This window comes from Nomascus leucogenys, chromosome 8 (genome assembly GCF_006542625.1).
Source record: "Nomascus leucogenys isolate Asia chromosome 8, Asia_NLE_v1, whole genome shotgun sequence".
Taxonomy (NCBI): domain Eukaryota; kingdom Metazoa; phylum Chordata; class Mammalia; order Primates; family Hylobatidae; genus Nomascus; species Nomascus leucogenys.
In genome coordinates this window covers 111679559-111701335 of record NC_044388.1, presented here as the reverse complement: position 1 = coordinate 111701335, position 21777 = coordinate 111679559, and the positions used below count along the sequence as shown (strand labels likewise).

The following is a 21777-nucleotide window of genomic DNA, read 5'->3' as shown; positions in this document are numbered from 1 at the left end:
AGAAAACACGAGTGTACTGCAGGCTGTTTGGCAGTGGGGCTGGGGCTGAGTGTCCTGCCCTCAGTGGCCTGTGTCTGTGCTCTTGTACGCTGACATGCAGATACGGGCAGATCTGAGGGTTTGATGGAGCGCAGAAGGCCACACGTGTGGCTTCCTCTAAATGCAGAAACATGGAATCCTTGAGCAGACACTTGTCTTCTGGAGCACCTTGCATGGATTTCGTCTCCTGATGCTTCAGTGCCGTTAATAGGGTGGTGGTGGTTGTGTTATGAGAAATTTTATCTAACCTGGCTTCTGAAATTTCTCAAACTAAATGGTAATGCTGTTTTGTGTTTTTCTTAATGACTGAGGCTAGTGATATTACTTAGAAAAGTAACAGTAACTTGGGTCTTCTAAGCGTCAGGATGTTCACCATTTAACTTGTTTCTCGTTAGCGTCTAGTGCGTCGGCTTTCGGTAGTGTAGGTGTGTGTTCTGTCTCCTTTCCCGTGTGTGCCTGCACTAGTGGCAGCCTCTGCTTCCAGGTCAGTTTAGAGTAGACTGGCTCTGGTATTGCTAGCAAGTAGTTGCTGTTACCCAGTGTAGCCATGAAGCCCAGCTCCTTGGATCTTGACATATATGTTCCAGGCAAAGTACGTAATCCAGACGTTTCTAACTTTTTCTAGATGATTGCAATTGTTCTCCATGTTGTCTATTAGGCGTTATGTTAATTCTCGGTCTAACAGTGTGCCTGTAACATATATGGTAGTGAAGAGACATCACATGCAGAGACCGTTTTCCTTTTATCAACTGCAGGTCCGCTATCGACGAGAGCACCTTTCTGCTAGGCAGTCACCCTACTTCCCGTTGTTGGAGGATTTGATGAGAGACGGCAGTGATGGTGCTGCTCTCTTAGCTGTGATTCACTATTATTGCCCAGAGCAGATGAAACTGGATGGTGAGTGGAGAATGCTTCCCTGAAAAGGCTTAAAAGAAAATTATAGTGTACATTAATCCACATATAAAAAAAAAAAAGAGAGAGAAAATGGAATCCTTAATGTAAATTGGGATGTTAGCCTATAGATGAAAAAATTGGGGGGTGATGTGCTCATACTTAACCTGCATTTTATCTCATGACAAAACTGCACTTTGAAATTAGCCAGGTGTGGTGGCGCACGCCTGTGGTCCCAGCTACTCGGGAGGCTAAGGTGAGAGGATCACCTTAGCCCGGGGCGGGGTGAGCAGGGGGTGGTGGAGAGGGAGAGAGAAATTGTACTTGAAAGTATTTGAGTAATGTGTGAAAGTATTTGTGACTTTACCTATGTCTCAGAATGGGTAGCTTTTGTAAATCCTTCCTCAATTGATTTAAATCACTTAGAACTTAGTTTGAGGATGGGAAAATTAATGCAAAATTGAATCTGTTTATGAACCATTTATGAACAACTGCCACACGCTTGGTGTTGGGGACATTCCGATGACAGCGTATCTCCCTCCAGGTGTTTACACCCTAACAATGAGGAGAGAGAAAGTGAATGACTGTCACCAGCACAACAGTGGGTGTCTGGACAGGGGCCGGGGGAGCATGAATTCTGATTTAGGTTTTGCTAAGGACCATTCATTCTGAAGTAGGCAGATACAAGGCCAAGAGGTGCCCCCCAAACTAATATGGAAACATTTGTGTCAGACTTCAGGCGCTGGGTGGATTGAGCTGACATTGATCTTGTTCCTACTGAGCGTAAAAATGCTAGAAAATATAGTTTTTTAGACAAAATAGTTTCACAAATATATAGCTGCACTTAAAGGAAGAGGCTGGACATGGTGGCTCATGCCTGTAATCCCAGCACTTTGGGAGGCCGAGGCGGTGGATCACCTGAGGTTAGGAGTTAGACACCAGCCTGATCAACATGGCGAAACCCTGTCTCTACTAAAAACTAGCCAGGCATGGTGGCGCATGCCTGTAGTCCCAGCTACTTGGGAGGCTGAGACAGGAGAATTGTCTGAGCCTGGGAGGCAGACATTGCGGTGAGCCGAGATTGCACCACAGAATTCCAGCCTGGGCAACAGAGCGAGACTCTATCTTGAAAAAAAAAGGAAGAAGGAGAGAGCCTCAGGTACCAGGAGACGGTCTCTGTCATTGAGTGAAAACTCATGAGTGGAGGACAGGTAGGTGCCCTGGGGCCCCTTGGGCCTGGGTCTCCATGTTCGTTTGGCCCTGGGCCTATGTGCTGTCAGGAGCTGTGACTGGGGCCTTTTGGGAAGACGACTAGAAAACTCCATCTACTGCCCAGGAGTGAACTGAGGAGGCCTGACAGATGCCCTGGGCTCTGGGGATGTGGAGGAGAAGCTCTTTAAGGAGGAAATGCAGCTCTTGGGTACACGGTGGATCAGAGGGAGGTTGAGATGTGTTCACCCATGTGGCGTGGGAATACCAGTTGAATGTTAGTGCAACAAGTAGTCTAGGACTAGTGAAGCTCATGGACCCTGGCAGGGAGAAAGCACAGCTTGGCTGTGCAGGGACGTTTCCATGAGCCAGGGCATGCTGGCTGCCCACTGAGGAGAACCCCTACTGGAAGACGAACTCTTTGAAAAATCAGAAACTACGCAGGGAAAGCAGGAACTGCAGCTGATTTGGCACCAAGACATGGGTGAAAGATAACAGGATATTTAAAATGATGAAGGACATTAAAAAGAGAACTAGACACCTTAAAGAAGATGGGGGAGGGGTCGGGGTCTTCAGCTGTACTGCGATTTTCTTCATCCTCCAGGTCTTGTCTTGGCACGCTTTTTTTTTTTTTTTTTTTTTTTTTTTGGAGACAGAGTCTTGCTCTGTCACCCAGGCTGGAATGCAACTGCATGATCTCGGCTCACTGCAACCTCTGCTAACCAGGTTCAAGCGATTCTCCCACCTCAGTCTCCCGAGTAGCTGGGATTACAGGCATCTGACACCGCACCCAGCTAATTTTTGTATTTTTAGTAGAGATGGGGTTTCACCATGTTGGCCAGGCCGGTCTCGAACTCCTGACCTCAGGTGATCCACCTGCCTTGGCCTCCCAGAGTGCTGGGATTACAGGTGTGAGCCACTGCGCCTGGCCATGGGACCTTCTTTTATGTGTTCATCTCTTATATTCTCCCTGTTGAGTTCTGGATGCTTTTTATTTTATTTATTTATTTTTTATGGAGACAAGGTCTCACTCTGATCATGGTTCACTGCAGCCTTGACTTCTCTTGACTTCTCAGGCTTAGGTAATTATCCCACCTCAACCTCCTGAGTAGTTGGGACTACAGGCACATACGACCATGCCTGGCTAACTTTTGTATTTGTGTGTGTGTGTGTGTGTGTGTGGTGTGTGGTGTGTGTGTGTGGAGATAGGGTTTTGCTATGTTGCCTGGGCTGGTTTCGAACTCCTGGGTTCAAGCAATCTGCTTGCCTTGGCCTCCCAAAGTGCTGGGATTCCATACATGAGCCACCACACCTGGCCCTGGATGCTTTCTGAAGTCTACTTTCTAGTTCGTAAATTTGACTTTTCCTTCATTGTGTGCAGCCTGCCCTGTATGTCTGTTGGGGATCTTAAGACAGAGTGAATTGCTAAGGATACAGGGTCATTGCCAATTATGATCATGTGAACAGTTTACAGGAAGGTGTGACTGTACTGAAGCTCATTATATGTAAGAGCAGAACATCAAAATGGATTTTAAAAAATGGCAGAGTTATGGCCAGGTGCGGTGGCTCACCCCTGTAATCGCAGCACTTTGGGAGGCTGAGGTGGGTAGATCACCAGGTCAGGAGATTGAGACCATCCTGGCCAACATGGTGAAACCCCGTCTCTACTAAAAACACAAAAAATTAGCCGGACGTGTTGGCGGGCACCTGTAGTCTCAGCTACTCGGGAGGCTGAGGCAGGAGAATGGTGTGAACCCAGGAGGCGGAGCTTGCAGTGATCCGAGATCGTGCCACTGCACTCCAGCCTGGGTGACAGAGCGAGACTCCGTCTCAAACAAACAAACAAAATGGCAGAGTTACAAGGAGAAATGGACAGAGCCACATTGCTGACTTATGTAACAGAAACTGATTGATAAAGCAGATAATTTAGTAAGTCCATAGAGGACTTCAGGCTTCATCCAGTGCACCAGCCACTGTGGAATCTGCTCACTTACAGACAGTAAAGACAAACATGGGAGCCTTTATAGAACGTGCAGTCAATTAAGGCCACAGGTCAGACTGCAGAAGATCCCAAAGAATCAGTACATTCTCCATAGTACAGTAAAGTGAGAACTCACCAACTAGAAGATGCAGCCTCTTCTCCTGCCTGTGAATTAATGATGGTTCATTTCAGGTGTGAATTTGACTGGATTGAGAGATGCCTGGGTGACTGGTGAAGCATTGTTTCTGGGTGTTTCCAGGGGAGATGGGTGTGAGTCAGTGGCTTGAGAAAGGAAGACCTGCCTTCAGTGTGGGCAGAAGAGGGGGACTCTCCCTCTCTGCTCTCTCTCCCTTACCGTGTGGGGCACCTTCTCTCGCTGTCCTTGGACATCAGACTCCAGGTTTTTTGGGTTTTAGACTATGGGACTTGCACCATGGCTTCCTGGGGGATTTTAGGCCTTTGGCCTTGGACTGGGGGCTGCACCATCAGCTTTGCTGGCTCTGAGGCTTCCAGACTTGGACCCAGGCATGCTGCCACCTCTGATGCACTAGCGTGCAGATGACCTGTCGTGGGATTTCTCTGTCTTTGTGATTATATGAGCAAATTTCTCTGATTAAATCCCCTCTCGTATGTCCTACTGGTTCTGTCTGTCTGGAGAACCCTGACAAATGCACAGTTATTCTAAAATCTTAAAGATTGAGTGCCTGGAAGCCAGAGAAGGCATTTAAATATTTCATGGATCATCGGGGAAAGAGTAGTGGGACTTGCTAATGTGAGCTCAGCAGGGGCAGGGTTTTACCTGTTTTGCTCACTGATGTATCCCAGTCATCTGAAATAGTGTCTGGGGCCAGTTGGTGTTGAGTAGGTATTTGTTATTAGAAAAAGAACATAGAAGTAAACCCCAAAAAAATTGAAGGAAGGAGAAATGAAGGGCAGTTTTCTATCCATTTCTGTTAGTCCGAAGTCACTCCCAAGCAAGGGGAATAAGGAACTGAATTACAGATTCCATTTTGGATGAAACTAGGATATATCTGGACTCTGAACAAGTCCTCTAATGGAGAAGTAATTTAAAAAAAAACAAAAAAAAAGAGCAAAGTGGAGGAGGGGTGGGTGTCAAGCTGGGGAAGCAAAGAGGCTCATCCTATAGGACCCTGGACAGCAGAATGGAGCAACAAGGATGCTGGTGGACAGCAGTGCCTGGGGGTGGATTCCTTGAAAGTTGGTCCCCAGAGGGTGGATTCCTTGAAAGCTGGTCTCCAGCAATGAGAGCTCAAGTTCGCTTTGCTTCTGATGCCTTTCTCCTCACATGCCCTGAGTAGATGCGGGACACTTCAGGAGAACTGAGCCAGATAGGCTCTGGCCTCAGACCCCAGGTGCAGGTAGGGATGAGGTGACACTGAAATCATGGCTTTTGTGTAAAATTCTTCATACCCGAAGGTGAGACTGGTTCTCTTCCTGGTGCACCCTGCCCCAGAAGCCACCGTCTCTCTTGCTTGACTCCATGATGAAGACCTGCCCCACATGCAACACAGGGAAGGATTCTTCTCTGCAGAAATCGGCCTCAGGAAAAAGACTCACAGTGACTCACTCCTTACTAGGAGCGGCAGCCAAAGATTCCTGACATTTGAGGAAAGCCACTGACCTGAATGAGAACCCAAATCAACAGAGATGGTGCAGGTGAGCAGGAGAAAATGTTAGAGGTGAGAGGGTTTGGACCTCAGAACCAACAACAGGACTCTAGGAAACGATGTCTGCAAGATAGTGGCACATAAGTATATACAGAATCATCAGACTCAGAACAGCCGTTGGAGTGCTACAGCTTGTTTAGAATTCTCTGGCAAATTCTAAAGAGCCGCCAAAAACCAGTTCTTGGGAAGGAAATATTTGGTTGCTAAGATGGGAGAGCCACTGAACTGCTAGAGGACAGAGTTGAAGAAATCTCCCAGAAAGTAGAACCAGAAAAGCAAAGAGATGGGAAATAAGGGAAAAAAGATAGAAAAATCAGGATCAGTCTACGAAGAAAGAGAAGAGAAAATAGGAGAAAAGAACTTAGTCAACACAAAATGTAGAAAAATGTCCCAAGGACATGAGTGGCAAGTAGGAAGGACCCACTGGGTGGCCAGCAGGATTCCTGAAGAAGGGCCATAGCAAAGCATACCATGATGAGCTCCGGAACCCCAGGGAAAGAGGAGATCCCAAATAACTGTGGAGAGACCAAGCAGGTTACACACAAGGCAGGCAGCTCCAGTGACACCAGATTCCTCAGCCACAGTCCTGGAAGGAGGATGACTGGGAGGTGCCTTCCCAGTGCTGGGGAGCGTGCCCACGCACACCATCCTGAAGAGGAGGTGGAGGGAGGCTCAGGCTGAAATCCACAGTGCCAGCCTTCCCATGGATGGGCCAGGAACGTGGGACAAAGGCACAGACCAGGAGGAGGCAGTTGGCCTGTCCGGCTCAGAGGCAATAACATAGGTGAATAACTGAATAGGTGAATAACCAAGTATTAAATCCAGGAAAAATGAAGAGTTGTGCAAGGAGTGTAAGTAGAGATACTGTGTAGCCCATCTGTGGAAGATGGTTACATAGTTATGGTGTACAGAGACTCAGTCTGGGTTTAATCATACATCCTGCTGTGTGGCCACTGGGGAGAGAGGCTGGGGAGGCACACACAGGACCGCCTGCACTGTGCTTGTCTGCTGTGACAGTGGGCTGTAGCCTCTTAGTGATAGGGTAGGGGATGGGGCTGCGTGTTCTCTTACCAAGGCCACAGGCAGAAGGAGTGGAATGGGCAGTGATAAGGTTTGGCTCTGTGTCCCCACCCAAATCTCTTCTTGAATTGTACTCCCATAATTCCCATGTGCTGTGGGAGGGACCCGGTGGGAGATAATTGAATCACAGGGTAGTTTCCCCCATACTGTTTCTCGTGGTAGTGAATAAATCTCACGAGATCTGATGGTTTAATAAGGGGAAACCCATTTCGCTTGGTGCTCATTCTCTCTCTTGCTGCCGCCATGTGACACGTGCTTTTCATCTTCTGCCATGATGGTGAGGCCTCCCCAGCCATGTGGAGCTGTAAGTCCAATAAACCACTTTCTTTTGTAAATTGCCCAGTCTCAGGTGTGTCTTTATCAGCAGTGTGAAAATGGACTAATATAGGCAGAGACCTATTTCTCTTAAGCTTTTCAAAACAAATAGTTTGGCTTTTTTTTTTTTTTTTTTTTTTTGAGACGGAGTCTCACTCTGTCGCCTATGCTGGAGTGCAGTGGTGCGATCTCGGCTCACTGCAAGCTCCGCCTCCCAGGTTCACGCCATTCTCCTGCCTCAGCCTCCCGAGTAGCTGGGACCACAGGCACCCGCCACCACGCCCGGCTAATTTTTTGTATTTTTAGTAGAGACAGGGTTTCACCATGTTAGCCAGGATGGTCTTGATCTCCTGACCTCGTGATCTGCCCACCTTGGCCTCCCAAAGTGCTGGGATTACAGGCGTGAGCCACTGCGCCTGGCCTTTTTCTTTTTTTTTTTTAAATTGAGATGAAGTCTCCCTTGGTTGCCCAGGCTGGAGTGCAGTGGCCCAATCTCTGCTCACTGCAACCTCTGCCACCACCTGGATTCAAGCAATTCTTGTGTCTCAGCCTCCCAAGTAGCTGGAACTACAGTTACGCACCATCACACCTGGCCAATTTTTCAGTATTTTTTGTAGAGATTGAGTTTCACCATGTTGGCCAGGCTGGTCTCGAACTCCTGACCTCAGGTGATCTGCCCGCCTTGGCCTCTAAAAGTGCTGGGATTACAGGCGTGAGCCCAGCCAGCTTCTTAAAAGTAAAATAAAAATTTTAAAATTTTGGCATGCAGCAATAGAAAAGAATGAGATCATGTCTTTTGCAGGAATGTGGATGGAGCTGGAAGCCATTATCCTTCGCAAACTAACAGAGGAACAGAAAACCAAATACTGCATGTTTTCACTTAACAAGTGGGAGCTAAGGCCGGGTGCAGTGGCTCACGCCTGTAATCCCAGCCCTTTGGGAGGCCAAGGTGGGTGGATCACCAGAGGTCAGGAATAAGAGACTAGCCTGGCCAACATGGTGAAATCCGTCTCTACTAAAAATACAAAAATTAGCCGGGGGTGGTGGTGCATGCCTGTAGTCTCAGCTACTCGGGAGGCTGAGGCAGGAAAATTGCTTGAACCCGGGAGGTGGCGGTTGCAGTGAGCTGAGATCACACTGCTCCACTCCAGTCTGGGTGACAGAGTGAAGCTCCATCTCAAAAAAAAAAAAAAAGTGGGAGCTAAATGATAAGAACTTAAGAACGCAAAGAAGGAAACACAGACACTGGGGTCTCCTTGAGGGTGGAGGGTGGGAGGAGGGAGAGGAGCAGAAAAGATAACTGTTGGGTACTGGACTTAATTTCTGGGTGATGAAATAATTTGTACAACAAACCCCTGTGACATGAGGTTACCTGTGTAACAAGCCTTCACGTGTACCCTCCCAAACCTAAAATAAAAGTTAACAAAAATTGGCAAATTTGCTGGGTGTGGTAGCTCATGCCTGTAATTCTAGCACTTTGGGAGGCTGAGGTGGGGGGATCATTTGAGCCCAGGAGTTCAAGACCAGCCTGGGCAACCTAATGAGACCCCAAAAATTAAAAAGTTAGCTTGGCCTGGTGACGTGCACCTGTAGTCCCAGATACTCAGGAGGCTGAGACAGGAGGATCACTTGAGCTCAGGAGGCTGAGGCCACAGTGAGCTGTGATTGTGCCACTGCACTCCAGATGACAGAGTGAGACCTGCTCTCAAAAAAAAAAAAAAGTTTTGGCAAATTTAACAGCAAAAAGTGGATAAAGTAGAAAAATTCCAAAGTTCTAGAGAATATGTAAAACTAAAAGCTTATTGTTTTAAAGAATTAATAAAATAGATAATCTGGAAAGATTGATCAAGAATTCAGGTATAGCAGCTACTAAAATAAAAATACTGAGAATATTTGTGTGCCATATGTGTTTGAAATGTTAGACAAAATGGGCAATCTTCTTTGAAGCCAAAAGTGGTGGGCAGTCTAAATAGACCCATAACTACAAAGGAAACGGACTCAGGAGTCAACAAATACATCCACAGGGACCAACTTCTTCCTGGGGCATTTCACCAGACTCTCAAGGGATTGTCAGCTCCTGTGTTATGTCAAGTGTCCCAGATAATAGGAAAAGATGGAGTGGCCCAAAAGAGGGGATTATTCCCTGACACTGAGTAGGCTATGAGAGGAAATTCTAGGCTGGCTTTCCGTGTTAGTATAGATTGAAAATCCTATGCAAAATTTTAGCACAAATTGAACAGATTCTCTATGGTCATCTCAGTAGGAGCAGGGAATCACTGTGGGCAGTCACTGCCCCCTTCTGATGGTGGCTCTGGGCCTCATAGGGACTCGATTGGACCTCATAGGCTGTTGACCCCACCTGTGGCAGGTGCAGTTCCAGTGAAGGCCCAGGAGCAGCGGCGCCTTCGTGTCCTGATGGAGCGGGTTCTCTGAGCCTGGCAGGAGGAAGGTAGCGGGAGCCGTAGCCAGGGCTGCCCTGTGCCCCTGCCCTGCACTGCAGTGCCCACTCCCTATGAGCATTCTCTTGTCATGTGAGAACTGGGAGGCATTTGGGAGTAAGTGCAGCAGAAAAGAGGCGAAGAAAATCCATATGCTTTTCTATTTCTCTTGGGAGAAGACTGAAACAAGTGTTCTTAGATCCCCAGTCAGTATTAAAACTTGTGATTTCTCCAGATTGTTCTGTAAACTTGCCGCCAGTCCAGTAAATACTTTTGTCTTCACAGATATTAACAAGGCAATGCAGAAATTCTCTTGGATTGTGTTATTTCTGTGTCTCTTTCAACCATTTGAGAGTAACACAGCAAAAGTTGGGAAAGCTAACGTTGGCACACAGATCCCCAGCCTGGTCCAGACTCGCTCAGCTACCCAGGAGCACCTGCTTGGCCTAGCGTCCCCTCATAGTTTCCCTTCATCTGGAGTCATTTCCAGCCTTTACCTGTCTTGACTCTTGATGTTTTCGAAGAGTAAGGTTGTGAGTAGTGGCCCTTGGTGTGTTTTTTCTGGAGTTTCCTTGCAGTGTGTCCTCCCAGCGTGTCACCTCAGGGGCAAGGTACTGGGACATCTCCGTGTTGGTGACTCCAGCTTCACCTCTTGGTGCAGGTGGCATGTGCTGGCCTTCCCCACTTCTAAGCTTGCTGTTTTTGCTTTAGAATGCATTAGTAATTTGTGGGGCGAGGCTTTGGACTGTGAATACCACGTTTCTCATCAGACTCTCACCTGCTGGTCTCTCCACCCGTGGATGGCTTCCAGCTTCAGTGCATCTTCCCATCTTGTCAGCGTTTGCCCCACTTGCGTGCTTCTTTATTCATGTGTTTGTTTATATCTGGATGACCTCATGGATCTTACTTTATTCAATAGGTCATAATTCATTACTTTCATTATGTATTTTGTTGCTTAAATTGTCCCAGATTTTAGCTGAGTAGTTTTGAAGAGTAGGAATGTGTGGGGTATGTGCCCTACAAATACCAAATTTTGCTTAACTTTGCATTACCAAAAACAGTGTGGTTTTGGTTCCGGGACAGTCACATGGACCAGATGAATAAACCACATGTAGAACCGAGAAAAGAGCTGCTTTGCAGGGAATTTGGTGCCTTTGCGGTGGCCTCACCGAGGGAGCCGCACTGGCTGGTCAAGAACATGGCGGCATTGACATCTCTATGGGAAAGTGCCGTAAAACCCCACCCCACCTGGGCCAGAAATACCCCTTCCTCCGAGTAAAGATGCAAACCTGAAAAGTAAAATTTAAGAATTTTGAGAAGATAAAGGAAAATACTTTTATGATGTTCGTGTAGAGATGGATTGCCAAAATTATAAAAAGCACAAATAGAAAAGATTGTTAAATGTAACCATATTAAAATGTAAAACTTTCCTGTGACAAAAGCACATCATAAACAAAATGAAACGATAAACTGTACCCATTGAAAATATTTGCAGCACACGTGACCTGATGAAGGACTGTCATCCAGTCCTTTTGTAACCACAGTCCAGAAAGAATTCTAGAATCGGTAAGAAAAAGATGCACAGCCCAAGGCAGATATGGACAGGGTCCACAGGATAGGACCCTTCATGGCCAGTAACCATGAAAAAGTAAAACCACACCAGTCATCAGAGGCATGCTCTTTGAGAAGGTGGTGTTCACACCCCTCCGCCTGGCAGACATGGACAGGTCGGTAATGCTGCGGTGCAGGTGGGAAGGAGCAAGCTCTGGAGTGCCGTGGGTGGGACGAGCTAGGCACAACCAGGCAGAAGGGCATTGCCAGGTGACACAGGAGGGCGTGCCTAGCTCGTGGCCCAGCGAGTCCCCTCTCAGAGTATGCCTGGGCAACACCCGTCTGTACACGCATAGACAGCACACGCAAGCTTTGTGATGGCAGCACTTGTCATAATTGTGAGAAATCGTGGAGGACCACATAGCGATCAAGATGAGTGACAGAAATCTCTCCATATCAACATAGATCTGTTTGGAAACATCATACTGAGTTTTGGGGGAAAACTGGCTGCTAAAATGAGGCATAGCTTGATACCATGAATGTAAGTTTCTCAAGGCTGAGACAACACTGTTTGTGTTACTTGTGGATGCAGTGTGTAGAATACTCAGGAGGAGTGGGAAGGGTTCCCTTTGGAGATGGAGATGACTTCGGCTGTTTTATTTGTAAAAAAAAACAAAAAAAACAAAAAAAACAAACAAAAACATCTGAAGCCCATAAGATGTTAACATTTGATGGTCAGAACTGTACAAAAGGAAACATCCTTAGCAGTGTAAGTGTGCGCAGTTCCTCAGCTTTAAAGGTTTCTTTTGAGAATGAATGCTGCTTAGGTGACTGGAGGACAATTCATGAACGACTCTGGATGCTGTGGCTCCAGTTTGTACGTACCTCTAAACCCTCGAAAATGGTTTTTTCCTTAGAAATAAAATTTATGTAAAAAGTTATTTCTGAAATTCTCTTTTTTCACTATGTGTATATTTACAAGCAAAATAAAGTCAAGTCAGTTCTCACGGAGTCCTGAGCTGCACCGTGTTCTCTGCAGGGCTCTTTGTCTGAGGGCCGCCCCCACTCCACACCAGGGTGCCTAGACTGGGGAGGAGCCTGCTCTTTGGTCCTGTGACTTGTTGCCCATACTGGTGCTTCCTCCGTGGAGGGTCTGCAAAGTCGTGTGCAGTGGAAAGTTGCCCTGCAGATGCTATAGCCACCAGTCTCCACCTCTTCATGGAAGGAGACTTGGTCTATGCATTATCACTTGATCTTTGTGATTAGTCACATTCCTGTGTTATCACTGAGTGGGCGTGGATGAGCCTGATGCTTTACGTTTTATTCATTTCCCTTCCCCCTGCCCTTTACAAGCACGGAAACCTTGTGCAGAGGGTTTCTGATGGGCAAAAGAAACTCGGCTCAACATTTACTCACTACATGCAGCAGGGCTCTGCTGTAAAGTGAAAGGTGATTGTTGCTGTTTGTTTTGGAAGCCCGCTCTTGAGATCTGAGTGATTTCTGTTATGCTTTCTGGATGTTCACCATCAAATTCAGACTTGAGAGGTTCCTGGAGTTGTCTTGAGTGTTTTCTTTTTATACTTAGTGTTACTTGTACATCCTATACTCTCTACATCTCTCAATGTCATTACCTTCATTACTACCTTTATGTAAAATGGTTTTCAGTTTAGAATGCTTGTCTCTCTCTTTCTCTTGAAGCAGAATACCTTTACAATAAATTGTGATTTTCTTTTTGTCTATTAGATATATGCTTAAAGGAGGTAACGTCGATGGCCGACAGCCTGTATAATATTCGGCTTCTGAGAGAATTCTCCAATGAATATCTTAATAAATGTTTTTATCTCACCTTGGAAGATATGCTGTATGCGCCCTTAGTGTTAAAGGTAATAATGAATTATTTGGCATGCAGTTTTAAAACCATGTGTGAATAAACTGCTTATCATACTTTGGTTTTTTGTTTTTGTCTTTTAGCCGAATGTTATGGTTTTTATTGCGGAGCTTTTTTGGTGGTTCGAGAATGTCAAGCCAGATTTTGTTCAGCCCAGGGATGTTCAGGAGCTGAAAGACGGTGAGTGACAGACATTCCCCAGGTTGGCAGTGGTTTCCTTGAGAGCCTCGATAGAGTATCAGAAAGCACTCTCCAGTGGTTCCATGGTTCTCGCACAGCAGAGTTCTTGGAAGAGCTCTGTACAGTTGCCTTGCCCTGTGGAGTCAGAATCCCAGGGACGGGCGTGAGAGTGTGGGGAAAGGCTAAGTGATTTTGATGAACTATTTGGACCAGGTGTGGGGTAGTGTCTGAGAGTGCACCTTTCACCACTGCTGGCAAGAGTGTTACTTGGAGTCACTGTTTTACTTGGAGCAGCCTCCGAAACTTTCAGTGTTACCCAGTCCTGTGGGTTGCCTGCCCTTTGGCTCAGCAAGCCCATTCCTGTGGTGTATCCTCAGGGAAACTTGGTGCTTGTGCATCAGGACACAGGGAAAGGATGCTCAGAGCAGCTCTGCTCATAACAGCTAAAAAGAAGCTCCCAGATGTGCCTCTGCAGTCAGAGGGGTGCAGTGTTCTGTGTCCATGCCACAAGATGCTGTGCAGCACTGGGCGTGTGTGAGCCACAGCCATGAGCAGCTACAAGGAAGATTCTCCTGATAATGAAGGCACAGAATCACATGGACAGGCTGGAGAGCAGGCAGAGCTCCACTGTGTTTTCCAGGGGGTGTGTATGTGTGTGCATGTGTGTGTGTGTGCATGCGTGTGCGTGTGTGTGTGTTGGGGGGTAAAAGGCAGTGGTTCACTGGGCACGTTGGGTGCTCCTGGCAGACTGGTGACTTTGTCTTCTGGACCCGAGTGGTGGTTACCTGGATTTTGCTTTATAATTATTTATTAAGCTCTATGTATGTTTTATGCAGTTTCTCTCTCTGTCTCTCTGTGTGTGCATGCACTATTTTACCATAAGAAAGAGTAAAGACAAAAAGCTTAGAACTGGGTTACCTTGCTGTTAGAATGTTCTTAAGTCACCTCACTTCCTCATGGATGACCTTGAACTAATTTTTCATCCCTGGACTTACTTTCCTTCCCAACTCTTCTTCTGTGGTAACTACTCCATCTTATAGCCAGAAACACTGTGGTGCTGTTAAACTTGCTTCCTTCATTTTAATTGAGGTTAGCCCTAAGTCAAGGCTATTGCTAACTCTTGTTTTCAGATTCGTTTCTATTCTTCTTTCATTTAAGGTAGAATAGGCTTTCCTTGTTTGATGCCTTCATGACTGCAGCACCCTCTCCACTGCCCAGTCCTTTCTGGCTTCCCTTCCCTTCACTTCTTCTCCCCCTCCCCCTCCCCCTCCCCCTCCCCTTCCTCTTTCCTGCCCCCTTCCCCCCACTCCCCTCCCCTTCCCTGTTCTGGGATACTTGTGCAGAACCTGCAGGTTTGTTACATAGGTATACACGTGCCATGGCGGTTTGCTGCAGTCATCAACCCATCATCTACATTAGGTATTTTTCCTAATGCTCTCCCTCTCCTAGCCCTCCCACCCCCCAGCAGGCCCCGGTGTGTGATGTTCCACTCCCTGTGTCTGTGTGTTCTCATTGTTCAACTCCCACTTACGAGTAAGAACATGCAGTGTTTGGTTTTCTGTTCCTGTGTTAGTTTGCTGAGAATGATGGTTTCCAGCTTCATCCAAGTCCCTGCAAAGGACATGAACTCATCCTTTTTTTTTTATGGCTGCATAGTATTCTGTGGTGTATATGTACCACATTTTCTTTATCCAGATGGGCTTTTAGGTTAGTTCCAAGTCTTTGCCATTGTGGATAGTGCTGCAGTAAACATACGTGTGCATGTGTCTTTATAGTAGGATGATTTATTTTTTTTTATTTTATTATTTTTTTTGAGACGGAGTCTCACTCTGCCGCCCAGGCTGGAGTGCAGTGGCACAGTCTCAGCTCACTGCAAGCTCCACCTCCCAGGTTCACACCATTCTCCTGCCTCAGCCTCCCGAGTAGCTGGGACTACAGGTGCCCGCCACCATGCCCAGCTAATTTTTTTGTTTTTTTTTTTTTGTTTTTTTTTAGTAGAGACGGGGTTTCACTGTGTTAGCCAGGATGGTCTCGATCTCTTGACCTCATGATCCACCCACCTCAGCCTCCCAAAGTGCTGGGATTACAGTTGTGAGCCACTGTGCCCGGCCTATAGTAGGATGATTTATAATCTTTTGGGTATATACCCAGTAATGGGATTGCTGGGTCAAATGGTATTTCAGTTTATAGATCCTTGAGGAATCGCCACACTGTCTTCCACAATGGTTGAACTAATTTACACTCCCACCAACAGTGTAAAAGTGTTCCTATTTCTCCACATCCTCTCCAGCACCTGTTGTTTCCTGACTTTAATGATCGTCATTCTAACTGGTGTGAGATGGTATCTCATTGTGGTTTTGATTTTCATTTCTCTAATGACCAGTGATATGAGCTTTTTCTCATGTTTGTTGGCTGCATAAATGTCTTCTTTTGAGAAGTGTGTCTATTCAAATCCTTTGCCCACTTTTTGATTTTTTTTTTTTTTTTTGGGAAATTTGTTTTAAGTTCCTTGTAGATTCTGGATATTAGCCCTTTGTCAGTTGGATAGATTGCAGAAATTTTCTCCCATTCTGTAGGTTGCCTGTTCACTCTGATGATAGTTTCTTTTGCTGTGCAGAAGCTCTTTATTTTAATTAAATCCATTTGTCAATTTTGGCTTTTGTTGCCATTGCTTTTGCTCTTTTAGTCTTGAAGTCTTTGCCCATGCCTGTGTCCTGAATGGTATTGCCTAGGTTTTCTTCTAGGTTTTTTATGGTTTTAGGTCTTATGTTTAATTAAGTCTTTAATCCATCTTGAGTTAATTTTTATACAAGGTGTAAGGAAGGGATCCAGTTTCAGGTTTCCGCATATGGCTAGCCAGTTTTCCCAGTGCTATTTATTAAATAGGGAATCCTTTCCCCGTTGCTTGTTTTTGTCAGATTTGTCAAAGATCAGATGGTTGTAGGTGTGTGGCATTATTTCTGAGGCCTCTGTTCTGTTCCATTGGTCTATATATCTGTTTTGGTACCAGTACCATGCTGTTTTGATTACTATAGCCTTGTAGTATAGTTTGAAGTCAGGTAGCATGATGCCTCCAGCTTGGTTTTTTTTTTTTTTTTTTTTTTTTTTTTGCTTAGGTTGTCTTGGCTATGAGGTGTCTTTTTTGGTTCCATATGAAATTTAAAGTAGTTTTTTTAAATTTTGTGAAGAAAGTCAGTGGTAGCTTGATGGGGATAGCATTGAATCTATAAATTACTTTGGGAAGTATGGCCATTTTCACAATATTGATTCTTCCTATCCATGAGCATGGAATATTTTTCCATTTGTTTGTTTCCTCTCTTATTTCCTTGAGCAGTGGTTTGTAGTTCTCCTTGAAGAGGTCCTTCATATCCCTTGTAAGTTGGATTCCTAGGTATTTTATTTTCTTTGTAGCAGTTGTGAATGAGAGTTCACTCATGATTTGGCTCTCTGTTCATCTGTTATTGGTGTATAGGAATGCTTGTGATTTTTGCACATTGATTTTGTATCCTGAGACTTGCTGAAGTTGCTTATCAGCTTAAGAAGATTTTGGGTTGAGACAATGGGGTTTTCTAAATATACGATCATGTCATCTGCAAACAGACACAATTCGACTTCCTGTCTTCCTATTTGAATACCCTTTATTTCTTTCTCTTGCCTGATTGCCCTGGCCAGAACTTCCAATACTATGTTGAATAGGAGTGGTGAGAGAGGGCATCCTTGTCTTGTACCGGTTTTCAACAGGAATACTTCCAGCTTTTGCCCATTCAGTATGATATTGGCTGTCGGTTTGTCATAAATAGCTCTTATTATTTTGAGATACGTTCCATCAATACCTAGTTTATTGAGAGTTTTTAGTATGAAGGGGTGTTGAATTTTATCAAAGGCCTTTTCTGAATCTATTGAGATAATCATGTGGTTTTTTGTCATTGGCTGTGTTTATGTGATGGATTACATTTATTGATTTGCGTATGTTGAACCAGCCTTGCATCCCAGGGATGAAGCTGACTTGATCGTGGTGGATAAGCTTTTTGATGTGCTGCTGGATTCAGTTTGCCAGTATTTTATTGAGGATTTTCACATTGATGTTCATCAAGGATACTGGCCTGAAATGTTTTTTGTTGTGTCTCTGCTGGGTTTTGGTATCAGGATGATGCTGGCCTCATAAAATGAGGTAGGGAGGAGTCCCTCTTTTTCTATTATTTGGAATAGTTTCAGAAGGAATGGTACCAGCTCCTCTTTGTACCTCTGGTAGAATTCGGCTGTGAATCCGTCTGTTCCTGGGCTTTTTTCGGTTGGGAGGCTGTTAATTACTGCCCTAATTTCAGAACTTGTTATTGGTCTATTCAGGGATTTGACTTTTTCCTGGTTTAGTCTTGGGAGGGTATGTGTGTCCTGGAATTTGTCTGTTTCTTCTAGATTTTCTAGTTTATTTGCACTGAGTTGTTTATAGTATTCTCTGATGGTAGTTTGTATTTCTGTGGGATCAATGATGATATCCCCTTTATCATTTTTTATTGTGTCTATTTGATTCTTCTCTCTTTTCTTCTTTATTAGTGTGGCTAGCAGTCTAGTTTGTTAATCGTTTCAAAAAACCAGCTCCTGGATTCATTGCTTTTTTTGAAGGGTTTTTCATGTCTTTATCTCCTTCAATTCTGCTCTGATCCTAGTTATTTCTTGTCTTCTGTTAGCTTTTGAATTTCTTTACTCTTGCTTCTCTGGTTCTTGAGCATCGATTTCAGATCTTTCCAGCTTTCTGATATGGGCATTTAGTGCTGTAAATTTCCCTCTAAACACTGCTTGAGCTGTGTCCCAGAGATTCTGGTATGTTATCTCTTTGTTCCCGTTTGTTTCAAAGAACTTCTTTATTTCTGCCTTAATTTTGTAATTTACCCAGTAGTCATTCAGGAGCAGGTTGTTCAGTTTCCATGTAGTTGTGCGGTTTTGAGTGAGTTTCTTCATCCTGAGGTCTAATTTGATTGCACTGTGGTCTGAGAGACTGTTTGTTATGATTTCCGTTCTTTGGCATTTGCTGAGGAGTGTTTTACTTCCAATTATGTGGTCAATTTTAGAATAAGTGCTACGTGGTGCTGAGAAGAATGTATATTCTGTTGATTTGGGATGGAGAGTTCTGTTGATGTCTATTAGGTCTGCTTGGTCCAGAGCTGAATTCAAGTCCTGAATATTGTTGTTAATTTTCTGTCTCCATCTGTCTAATATTGACAGTGGGGTGTTAAAGTCTCCCACTATTATTGTCTGGCAGTCTAAGTCTCTTTGTAGGTCTCTAAGAGCTTGCTTTATGAATCTGGGTGCTCCTCTATTGGGTGCATATATATTTAGGATAGTTAGCTCTTTTTTTTTTTTTTTTTTCTTGAGGCGGAGTCTTGCTCTGCTGCCCAGGCTGGAGAGCAGTGGCACCGCGATCTTGGCTCACTGCAAGCTCCGCCTCCCAGGTTCACGCCATTGTCCTGCCTCAGCCTCCCGAGTAGCTGGGACTACAGGTGCCCGCCACCACACCCGGCCAATTTTTTTTTGTGTTTTTTAGTAGAGACGGGGTTTCACCATGTTAGCCAGGATGGTCTCGATCTCCTGACCTTGTGATCCACCTGTCTCGGCCTCCCAAAGTGCTGGGATTACAGGCATGAGCCACCGCGCCCAGCCAGCTTTTCTTATTGCATTGATCCCTTTACCATTATGTAATGCCTTTCTTTGTCTTTTTTGATCTTTGTTGGTTTAAAGTCTGTTTTATCAGAGGCTAGGATTGCACCCCCTGCCTCTTTTTTGCTTTCCATTTGCTTGGTAAATATTCCTCCATCCCTTTATTTTGAGTCTGTGTGTGTCTTTGTACATGAGATGGGTTTCCTGAATACAGCACACTGATGGGTCTTGACTCTTTATCCAATTTGCAGTCCGTCTTTTTATTTATTTGTTTATTTTGAGATGGAGTTTTGCTCTTGTTGCCCAGGCTGGAGTGCAGTGGCGTGGTCTTGGCTCACTGTAGCCTCCGCCTCCCGGGTTCAAGTGATTCTCCTGCCTCAGCTTCCCGAGTAGCTGGGATTACAGGCCTGCGCCACCACACCCGGCTAATTTTGTATTTTTAGTAGAGATGGGGTTTCTCCATGTTGGTCAGGCTGGTCTCAAACTCCCGACCTCAGGTAATTCACCTGCCACGGCCTTCCAAGGTGCTGGGATTACAGGTGCAAGCCACCACACCCGGCCCAGTCTGTGTCTTTTAACTGGGGGCATTTAGCCCATTTACATTTAAGGTTAATATTGTTATGTGTGAATTTGATCCTGTCATTATGATGCTAGCTGGTTATTTTGCCCGTTAGTTTATGCAGTTTCTTCATAGATGGTGTTGATGGTCTTTACAATTTGGTATCTTTTTGCAGTGGCTGGTACCGGTTTTTCCTTTCCATGTTTAGTGCTTCCTTCAGGAGCTCTTGTAAGGCCTGGTGGTGACAAAATCTCTCAACATTTGCTTGTCTGTAAAGGATTTTATTTGTCCTTCGCTTATGAAGCTTAGTTTGGCTGGATATGAAATTCTGGATTGAAAATTCTTTTCTTTAAGAATGTTGGAATATTGGCCCTCACTCTCTTCTGGCTTTCAGGGTATCTGCAGAGAGATTTGCTGTTAGTTTGATGGGCTTCCCTTTGTGGGTAACCTGACCTTTCTCTCTGGCTGCACTTAACATTTTTTCCTTCGTTTCAACCTTGGTAAATCTGACGATTGTGTCTTGGGGTGGCTCTTCTCGTGGAGTATCTGTGGTGTTCTCCGTATTTCCTGAATTTGAATGTTGGCCTGTCTTGCTAGGTTGGGGAAGTTCTCCTGGATAATATCCTGAAGTTTGTTTTTCAACTTGGTTCCATTCTCCCCATCACTTTCAGGTACATCAGTCAAACGTAGGTTTGGTCTTTTCACATAGTCCCATATTTCTCGGAGGCTTTGTTTGTTCCTTTTCATTCTTTTTTTCTCTAATCTTGTCTTCATGCCTTATTTCATTAAGTTCATCTTCAGTCTCTGATATCTTTTCTTCCGCTTGATCGATTCGGCTATTGATACTTGTGTATATTTCATGAAGTTCTTGTGCTGTGTTTTTCAGCTCCGTCAGGTCATTTGTGTTCTTCTCTAAACTGGTTATTCTAGTTAGCAATTCCTCTAACCTTTTTTCAGGGTTCTTAGCTTCCTTGCATTAAGTTAGAACATGGTCCTTTAGCTCAGAGGAATTTGTTATTACCCACCTTCTGAAGCCTACTTCTGTCAATTTGTCAAACACATTCTTCGTCCAGCTTTGTTCCCTTACTGGCAAGGAGTTGTGATGCTTTGGAGGAGAGGAGGCATTCTGGTTTTTGGAATTTTCAGCCTTTTTACACTGGTTATTCCTCATCTTCGTGGATTTATCTGCCTTTGGTTTTTGATGTTGGTGACCTTTGGATGGGGTTTTTGTGTGGACGTCCTTTTTGTTGATGTTGATGTTGTTCCTTTCTGTTTGTTAGTTTTCCTTCTAAAAGCCAGGTCCCTCTGCTGCAGGTCTGCTGGAGTTTGCTGGAGGTCCACCCCAAACCCTGTTTGCCTGGATATCACCAGCAGAGGTTGCAGAACAGCAAAAATTGCTGCCTGTTCCTTCTTCTGGAAGCTTTGTCCCAGAAGGGCACCCTCCGGATGTCAACCGGAGCTCTCCTTTATGAGGTGTCTGTTGACCCCTGCTAGGAGGTGTCTCCCAGTCAGGAGGCACGGGGGTCAGGGACCTACTTGAGGCAGTCTGTCCCTTAGCAGAGCTCGAGCGCTGTGCCGGGAGAGCCACTGCTCTCTTCAGAGCAAGGAGGCGGTGATGTTTAAGTCTGCTGAGGCTACACCCATAGCCACCCCTTCCCCTAGGTGCTCTGTCCCAGGGAGATGGGAGTTTTATGTATAAGCGCCTGACTAGGGCTAATACCTTTCTTTCAGAGATGCCCTGCTCAGAGAGGAGGAATCTAGAGAGGCAGTCTGGCTACAGCGGCTTTGCCCAGCTCTGGAGGGCTCCACCCAGTTTGAACTTCCTGGCGTCTTTGTTTACACTGTGAGGGAAAAACCCGCTTACTCAAGCCTCAGTAATGGCGGACCTCCCTCCTCCCACCAAGCTTGAGCACCCCAGGTCAACTTCAGACTACTGTGCTGCAGCGAGAATTTCAAGCCAGTGGATCTTAGCTTGCTGGGCTCTGTGGGGGTTGGATCCACTGAGCTAGACCACTTGGCTCCCTGACTTCGCACCCTTTCCAGGGGAGTGAACAGTTCTGCCTCGCTGGTGTTCCAGGCACCACTGGGGTATGAAAAAAAACTCCCGCAACTAGCTCTGTGTTTGCCCAAATGGTTGCCCAGTTTTGTGCTGGAAACCCAGGGCCCCCGGTGGTGTAGGCACCCGAGGGAATCTCCTGGTCTGCGGGTTGCGAAGACTGTGGGAAAAGCGTAGTATTTGGACCAGAATGCACCATTCCTTACGGCTTCCCTTGGCTGGAAGAGGGAGTTCCCCAACCCATTGT

The 21777-nt window shown here is 45.5% G+C and overlaps 1 protein-coding gene across 3 annotated transcripts in view; it reads left to right on the top strand.

Annotated features, from left to right (window-relative positions):
- The window catches only part of CAMSAP1 (calmodulin regulated spectrin associated protein 1), a 96389-nt gene that overhangs the window by 43884 nt on the left and 30728 nt on the right, over positions 1-21777 (top strand). For 2 of the 3 annotated variants that reach the window (XM_030818159.1, XM_030818158.1), the window contains 3 exons: positions 795-936; positions 12936-13075; positions 13164-13260. In XM_030818159.1, coding sequence (XP_030674019.1) covers positions 795-936; positions 12936-13075; positions 13164-13260 — 379 coding nt within the window. The remainder of the gene's footprint in view (positions 1-794; positions 937-12935; positions 13076-13163; positions 13261-21777) is intronic. The other variant, XM_030818160.1, reaches the window with a different exon arrangement.